General features: G+C 38.1%; 4 protein-coding genes across 4 annotated transcripts in view; 2 read left to right on the top strand and 2 right to left on the bottom strand.

Moving 5' to 3' along the window:
• Positions 1-226: 226 nt before the first annotated feature.
• LOC112527273 (AIG2-like protein D) lies at positions 227-2,439 on the top strand. Its single transcript, XM_025137804.1, has 5 exons — positions 227-558; positions 924-996; positions 1,517-1,609; positions 1,913-1,996; positions 2,212-2,439. The coding sequence occupies exons 1-5, from the start codon at positions 392-394 to the stop codon at positions 2,293-2,295; spliced, it is 501 nt and encodes a 166-aa protein (XP_024993572.1). The 5' UTR covers positions 227-391; the 3' UTR covers positions 2,296-2,439.
• LOC112527272 (glycosyltransferase family protein 64 C3) lies at positions 2,294-3,500 on the bottom strand. Its single transcript, XM_025137803.1, has one exon. The coding sequence runs from the start codon at positions 3,465-3,467 to the stop codon at positions 2,433-2,435; it is 1,035 nt and encodes a 344-aa protein (XP_024993571.1). The 5' UTR covers positions 3,468-3,500; the 3' UTR covers positions 2,294-2,432.
• Positions 3,501-3,629: 129 nt separating this feature from the next.
• LOC112527274 lies at positions 3,630-4,590 on the top strand. Its single transcript, XM_025137806.1, has 3 exons — positions 3,630-3,761; positions 4,034-4,168; positions 4,292-4,590. The coding sequence occupies exons 1-3, from the start codon at positions 3,660-3,662 to the stop codon at positions 4,367-4,369; spliced, it is 315 nt and encodes a 104-aa protein (XP_024993574.1). The 5' UTR covers positions 3,630-3,659; the 3' UTR covers positions 4,370-4,590.
• Positions 4,591-4,660: 70 nt separating this feature from the next.
• LOC112528579 (vesicle-associated protein 2-2-like) overlaps positions 4,661-7,718 on the bottom strand; it is a 6,991-nt gene continuing 3,933 nt past the window's right edge. The window contains exons 6-9 of the mRNA XM_025139603.1: positions 7,485-7,700; positions 7,018-7,233; positions 6,591-6,668; positions 4,661-5,181 (exon numbers count right to left, since the gene is read on the bottom strand). Coding sequence (XP_024995371.1) covers positions 5,092-5,181; positions 6,591-6,668; positions 7,018-7,233; positions 7,485-7,700 — 600 coding nt within the window. The 3' untranslated portion in view covers positions 4,661-5,091. The remainder of the gene's footprint in view (positions 5,182-6,590; positions 6,669-7,017; positions 7,234-7,484; positions 7,701-7,718) is intronic.

Genomic DNA, 7,718 nt, shown 5'->3' on the forward strand with positions numbered 1-7,718 from the left:
GTTAGAAGTTCAAACCTCACCAAATATGAGGAGGTTCGAATGAGGGAACTCAACAGGTTTGCCTCGAATGAGGTTTAGACAAATATTTTTTTAAAGTATATAATATTTATATACGATAAATAGAATAAATATAAAGTAGGAGGGGAGTTGTTGCATTAAATAAAACTATCAGGGTTGTTAGTATATTTTTTTAAAAGATAGGAAGTAGCCTCTAAACATTGAACAATATGCATATTCTCCCCTCTCAAATCTCTCCAAACTTTGTGGAAGTGTTGCTCTCTGTTCTTGCTCTGTTGTATCGTGAAAGCTTCCGGGAGTTGCTAGCAACGAAGTTTGGAGTAAGTGCTCTAACTTTCCTCTGCTAATAAACAGCGGGGGAGAGAGAATTGAAATGGCGATGGCATCTGCGAACTCCGGCGCCGTGGGAGGTGGTTGTGGTGGTGTTGGCGGCAGTAATGGACATACAGTCTTCGTTTACGGCAGCCTCTTAGCCGATGACGTCGTTCGAGTTCTCCTCAACCGTATCCCTCAATCCTCCACCGCCATCCTTAACGGCTAGTCAGTCTCCTCCCTTCTTTCTCTCTGTTGTTGACTGTATCATCGAATTTTTTAGGATTTTGTATTCGTTGAAACCCTAATTGTATTGGGATAAAACTTATGCCTGCAAACTTGATCGCTTGTGAGATTTATGCTTTTCATTTGAAAATCAAAGATAATAATATTAAGTTCTGCTCCACCCTAAACCTAAATCCTGAACCAATTTGAATTATTCCTCGATCATTTATGTATTAGGGCTTTTTTTGTACTGCTAATACGTTTTCAATCTGGGGTGTCAATTTTCAAAGCCATATTTGGCTTCAACAGGAGCTTATTATTCAAGTTACTGGTGAGCGATGTGTTGATGACAATTTCTTGTTTTGTAGTCATAGATCGAGCATCAAAGGGCGCATTTATCCTGCAATTCTACCTGTAAAAAACAAGAAAGTTACAGGGAGGGTGTGTTCATCATCCATTTTACACTCATTACCATTCTTAATTTGTTATCTACTGTGTTCATACAGCTCATATCATATGGGTGTATCTGATTCCTGTAATTTGCTACATGAAATCTATTAGCAGGTTAATATGCATATGACAACATATATACACATATTTGATGTTCTGAAAGTTAAAATTTCCAGGAAGATCGGTCCAACAAAATTGCAACAATTTCATCGATGGATTGTCGATCATTGCAAATCTTACTTTTCTGAACATTTGTAAAACCATCATTTTTCCGTTGTCTTTATTGAACTTATGGTGGGATTGATTTTGTTCACAAAGTTCTTGTTCTTGCCTATTGAATGGTATTTAGACATTTGACCAGTAGCAAAATACTTCTATCAGAGTACATCTAGAGAACACTACAATGTTTATGGTAATTGGTAAGGTGAGAGTAATATTTAGTCCAAAACCATCTTATGTGATTGTTTGTCAATATACCAAGTGATCTAATTTGAAAAGGTTTTTACTGCAGGTTCTACTTGGGATTTCTGATACAGAATTAGATATCTTGGACAAGTTTGAAGACTATGAGTATGACAAGAGGGCTGTTGATGTTTCTTTGCTGGTATGTCTGTGTAATCATCTTAATTATTTATACCCTCCAAGTAAACAGTTTAAATTCTTTATTTCCATCTGGCAATTAATTACTTTTACATTTGTATGGTGGAGAGAAGAGTTATACGGGTTAAAACTTAAAAGTTTACAAGACTTGCTTCATCTTCGTGTACTTGAGCTATCTGCGTACTACCACATATGCAACTAACACACAAGGGCACATGTATGGAGTCATATGTGAAATTGTTGGTAAAGATCATTTACCTTTCAAATCAACAAAACTAAGCAGGGATTATGCTGATTGTTTCTTCAGGATACCTCTGAGATCTTGCAGGCTTATGCATATGTTTGGGCCAACAGTTCTGATCCTGATTTATATGGAGAATGGGATTTTGAGGTAAGCTTGTTGCAATGTTGCCAAGTGATATGTGATTTTGAGCATATATTTTCTTGAAATCAGAAAAAGGGGTAAGAGGGTCAGGTACCATTCATGTTAAAAATGCTTGGAAGATGGTATTTTTCTGCCCCTTTTACCCTTCATCCTCAATTCCTCCATTCTTTTTTGAGACATTATGCATTCATATCTTTCTGGATGTTGGTTTTTTTTAACAGGAGTGGAAAAAGAGAGATATGAAAGATTTTCTGAAAATGACCACGAGCTTTGTCGAAGAACTGGAGGATACCACTCTAATATGATCAATCATTGATGCAGAAACACCATGAAATATTGAAATGCATACCATAATATGAACGATGAATGTATACTGTATTGCTGTAATATGATCTATTAATGCATTTTGTGATTTTGGTGGCAATAATTTGGGAATGAAATTTCAGTTGGAAAGTTGTTGATCACAAAACACCAATTTCCCACTTTTCTCACAAAGCCCTTGTTCTCCAATTGAATCAACCATCTTTCCATAGCTATACCTCAATGGCATCTTCCCCAAAACCCTATGGAACTCTTTTATACAGTCTCCTCTGCTTTTTCTATGACCCTTTTTCCTACTACTCAAACCCACCGACACCTCCTCTCCGGCGGCCATCAATCCCCGCCGCCTTCTTCCACCGTCGTTCCTGGCGTCTCCCCAATCCCTCACCCTCTTAGCTCCGACAAGAACAGGTCCGACACCCGTTTTGTTCGCTGCTACGAAGTTCATCAGTATATCTTCGCAATTTCTCATCTCATCCACGATTGATCTCGCTTCCGCCATTGATGTACCACCTTCGCAGCTGTACTGGTATAAATACTCTGTTTTCATTAACATGAATTTCGTGAGTAGGATCGAGTAGCGATCTGGATGCACCGTGTAAATCCATGAACGACTGGTGAGATCTATCTCGTGAGATCTGGCGAACAATCCGACGAGTTGTTCTAGATTGTTCGAGTGGCTTCTCCAGATGTTAAATGCGAATTGGATCGATTTTGGATCGACCTCGATGTCATCGTCGCAGATCAGGACGGCGCGTGTCGAAATCCATGGACGGGGAAGGAACCGGGCGTTGAGACTAGACGACGGTTGTCGGAGAACGGAGATCGGCGCATCTCCGGGAGACGAGATTGAGAGGTTATGTGAGAGCTCAACTAAAGTTTTACTAGGTGTTTTCGGGTTTCCCCATAACACAACCACCGCAGCTACCGACGGAGAGCTTGAGTACACGCCGGTGACCGTTTGCAGGATCCGAATGCGTGATTCCGAGTAACCATTTATCAAGACCGTGAATTGGTCTGATCGGAGAGCTTGTGGGGACGGCAGGTGCGTTTGGTCACAGTAATGGTCGCCAGAAAGTAGCCGGAGGGATGTGACAATAACGAAACGTGACCACGCGACGGCGAAGAGGATGAATATCAGTTTACCGGTGGTCATTTTTCATTTTTATTTCCGAAAATGACACTAATTATGAAGGTAGATTCACTTATAAGCAGTGAAACATTAGTGGTACTTTCGTAATTTGTTAGCAACTGGAAGGTTGAATCTTTTGGATTTTATGGGTGGTGGGTATCCTCCATTTTCATCCTTAAAGTCTTTATCCTCAGTTTCTGCAGAAGAACAACAAAAATGGCGTTTTTGGGTATAACAAAACTGCCATGGCTGCCTCTGATCTCGCTGGACTCCAGCCGGTTTTCAAAGCCTATCCATTGCACTACTCTTCAACAACAGGTATGTATACACACAGTTTTTACACACACACACACACACACACACGTATATATATATATATATATGGATGTATAGCTTTTGTTTGAATCGATCTTTTCTTGATCTTGACATGTTTGATCTGGATTCTCTCCATGATTTCTTATGTCAAAATATTGAATTTTGATCTCCTTGTGATGGAAATGTTCTACTCTTTCGTATTATTTTACTCCCAATCTCAAGTTTGGATGGGATATACTGAGCTCGTTTACTGATCTTTGAAATGTTTATCGGAGGCTATAAATACGGGGATCGAATGTGAACCTTGTGACGGGAGAGGATGGTTGGTTTGTGATTTTTGTAAAGGTCAAAAGACGAATGTCAAATCTGAAACCAATCGCATCTACCGCAGATGTCCGTCTTGCAGAGCTGTAAGTAACTTTTTTCTGATCATCGGTTTATCATAAACAGCTATGATCCCGTCATTTCCGCGGTCTGTTTCTTGAAGTTCGTTTTTTGTATGAGCGATGAATGATTGGATACACGTTCGACAGGTTGGGTATGTGCTATGTTCCAAGTGCAAAGTTTTCAAATGTGTTACTTATCCCGATCAAAATGATGTCGAATTCTGAAGTCGTTCTCCAACTCAAATGGGCTCGTTTCTACTTGTTTTCTTTTGTAAGATTACACTTTGGCCTAAATTTTTTGTACCCAACCCGTTTCTAACAAGTTGTGACAAGATTTGATCTGTAAACTGTCGAGACGATTGGAAAGATCGTTAAAGGTTGAATGGTTGTTGTTGTAATAAACAACTCCTTATGTGAAGCTATACGACTAACCCCGTTGATTGTCTTCCTTAACACGAATGTCGCTAGATGTAAAAAACGACACGATATGATGAATTCAAATAAATGGTTCATTTTAAAACGGTAATTTCAGTAGTAAATATCCAATTCAATAATCTTTCGGGTTTTCTGTTTCAAACTTTGTGGCTATCAATAACAACAACCAAGTCATCACCGTCTCGATGATTTTTATATTTTAATTAGTAAACACATAAATATGTTTGTGCTCGAATAATGTATGCTCAAACATCTCGACTAGTAAAGTTTTATTGAGCTTTCGAATGAATCAAGTCGAACATTGGTGTTCTGAACTCGAGCTTGAGAATTGTTGGCCAAAAATTATTCTTGGAAATGAATTTTGTGCTTCAACATCATATGGACCATTTTGAAGAAATAAATTGCCATCGGGCAACAAGAAACAATATATAGATTTGCCAATTATTCACAATTATGAAGTACAAATTGAAGAATACAACCATCCAAATCTCGTATAAATTGTGAATTGTTGTTTAAAATTGTGAGAAATACCCGACTATCACACCAACGAGCGACACCAAGCAAACAGATACGAAGGAGAAACCTTTCTTACTTCTCCTCGCCTGCAAACAAGTAAACAATAGGATTCAGCTGAAAAACCCATTTTGGCCGGATGAAACCGAAGAGGGACTCTAAATGCACTCAATATCCGTCTATGTGTGTGTATATATATATATATATATATATAGAGAGAGAGAGAGAGAGAGAGAGAGAGGAGGAGAGGTTCATTTAGGAACTTTAAATATTTTAAAAACCCATGAACCACCTTTTTTGTGAGTATTCATGATGAATAACATGACATAATAATTATGATGAATGTCATGAAAGATATTCATGAATATTCATCATGAATACTCATAAAATAGGTGGTTCCTAGGTTCCTAAATTATTTAAGTTCCTAAATGAATCTGACCCTATATATATAGGGTTGGGTACTTGTGAGAATGGATTTCTTCTTAAGTTTCTCACCTTAACTTCTATTTTCACATGATCCTTTGTCTATATGTGTGTGACAACAACGTAAAATCAAAACTCATAACTAAAGGGATTGGCGTGTTCATGATGTCATAAGATGGTAGTTGATATCTATATGTTTGAGAAACGACTACATGTTTCACAAAAGTGGTCTTTGATCCAAAGGTATCTAAGGGGCAGTTTACCAAACTCTTACTGGGTAAGCACTTAGCGATAAGAGTTATCATCCTCACTTACCTTAACAGGTAACATTCTCGGTAATTAAAATGATTTGTGTTAAGCATCTTATACCCGGTAAACACTTACTGGGTAAGAGTCTTCTCCCTCACTAACCGGGTAAGATTATCGGTCCTTGCCATGCTTGCTCGGTAAGAGTTTGGTAAACGGCCCCTAAATGTAACTATCATCACATTTTGTCATGTTCTTGACTATTGCTTCTTAGAAACTAACCCCCCTGAGTAAGGGGTCGTTTATCATATACTTACTCGGTAAGCATTTAGTGTTAGAAATTCAACACTGTCACTTACTTACCGGGTAAGATTTTAGTCAACAAAAACGGCATCATATGCAACAATTTACCCGGTAAGCACTAACCGTGGTAAGAGTTATCGCCCTCACTTACCGGGTAAGACTCTCGAACCTTCTCTCGCTCTTAGCATGTAAGATTTTTGGTCCTTGCCATATTCAACCGGTAAGATAATATGACTTGGTAAGCATTTGGTAAACGACCCCTATCTCTCAGTTTCTTAAGACAAAGGGTAAGGTCTATACACATCCTACCCCCAAACCTTACCTTTGGGTTGGATATGTGCTTCTATTTTGATGTGCTGTTAAAAATAAGTTGTTACCGAGCTTGGACAAAGCCTTACTTGAGGTATCTATGGTAACCTAATGAACATTTCCCCTATTATGTTTCTTTTTCTGTCAAGCTCCTTTGTGGATAAATAGCTGAAGTGAGGAAAATAAAGGACTAGGAAAACAAATGCAATGCGCTCACCAGTTCCAGCTGAAGTATCTCTTTCGCTTCAATGATTTTGCTATTCTGATAGGTTAGACTAGAGATGGTGGATTTGGCCTACAAAAAGATTCATAATCAGAACAAATCGTTGGTTAAATAGTAAACAACTTTAAGAAGATCCATCCTAGTAATCTTAACAAGTGTTCTCAAGGAGAACACCAAAACAGATCGTTGCAATTTTGATTGGACGGAGGGAAGGAAAAGGTTTGCTCAAAACAACTTATAATTCTCCTTTTTCATCATATCTCTATCCAAAGGGAGCTTTAGAACACCAAGACTTATCCTAGAGGACCAAAAGATACTTCACATGTTCTACACTTCTAAGGGGAAGAAATATCATAATCATTGGGATCATAACAATTGAAATACAACCTACATAAAATTTAGTATCAACAACGTGGCTAACCTCTTTCAATTGATTTTCTAATGTACTTTCCTTCAGTTTCAAGTCCTTGAGTTGATTACACAACCTCAACTTTTTTTGTGGGTCCTCTTTCACAACCTTTACAGGGTTAAACTTAAGATTCTTGGAAACATTCCGCTCATTTCCATCAAGATCGCCAGATGGTTTCGGCTCCTCTTTAGGCAAAGCACTTTTGACTTCCTTGACATCTTCAGTTCGCTACAAGAAGAGAATTTGAATTTCATATAACAGCCTTGTGGCATTGACAGACATATAAAAAGGCAACATGCTTTTCTTGAAGGATAGAGCTTACCTTTGAAGCACCAAATGGGCAATTTTGTATATTTTTCATGCATTTTTTACTCTTTTACCTATTGTTTCTGGGTAGCAGGGAGGTTCACCAAACAGAAAAAGATGTAATAATTATTTTTGAAGCAAATGTCTTTTAAAGAAGAAAATGTATCACCCACCATATGCTTTGGGGAAACATGTTCATCTCTTTTCAACAACTTCTCTTCTTTTCTCAAAGATTCATTAGATGGTTCTTGCTCCAACACTTTGTTTTTGTGGTCCTCTACTGGAGAACCTTTCTTTTTGTGTTTGTGTTTATGTTCCTCTACCGGAGAATCTTGCTTTTTGTGTTTGTGTTCCTCTACCGGAGAATCTTGCTTTTTGTTTTTGTGTTCCTCTACCGGAGAATCTTG

This window comes from Cynara cardunculus, assembly GCF_001531365.2.
Source record: "Cynara cardunculus var. scolymus isolate 2C chromosome LG 15, CcrdV1, whole genome shotgun sequence".
Classification (NCBI taxonomy): Eukaryota; Viridiplantae; Streptophyta; class Magnoliopsida; order Asterales; family Asteraceae; genus Cynara; species Cynara cardunculus.

Excerpts from the sequence above, each read along its gene's own strand:
- LOC112527274 (XM_025137806.1), top strand. The coding sequence starts at position 3,660 with ATGGCGTTTTTGGGTATAACAAAACTGCCATGGCTGCCTCTGATCTCG. Across the intron at positions 3,762-4,033 it reads GCACTACTCTTCAACAACAG|GCTATAAATACGGGGATCGA; the intron begins GTATGTATACAC and ends TGTTTATCGGAG. Across the intron at positions 4,169-4,291 it reads GATGTCCGTCTTGCAGAGCT|GTTGGGTATGTGCTATGTTC; the intron begins GTAAGTAACTTT and ends CACGTTCGACAG.
- LOC112527273 (XM_025137804.1), top strand. The coding sequence starts at position 392 with ATGGCGATGGCATCTGCGAACTCCGGCGCCGTGGGAGGTGGTTGTGGT. Across the intron at positions 559-923 it reads ACCGCCATCCTTAACGGCTA|TCATAGATCGAGCATCAAAG; the intron begins GTCAGTCTCCTC and ends CTTGTTTTGTAG. Across the intron at positions 1,997-2,211 it reads ATGGAGAATGGGATTTTGAG|GAGTGGAAAAAGAGAGATAT; the intron begins GTAAGCTTGTTG and ends TTTTTTTAACAG.
- LOC112527272 (XM_025137803.1), bottom strand. The coding sequence starts at position 3,467 with ATGACCACCGGTAAACTGATATTCATCCTCTTCGCCGTCGCGTGGTCA.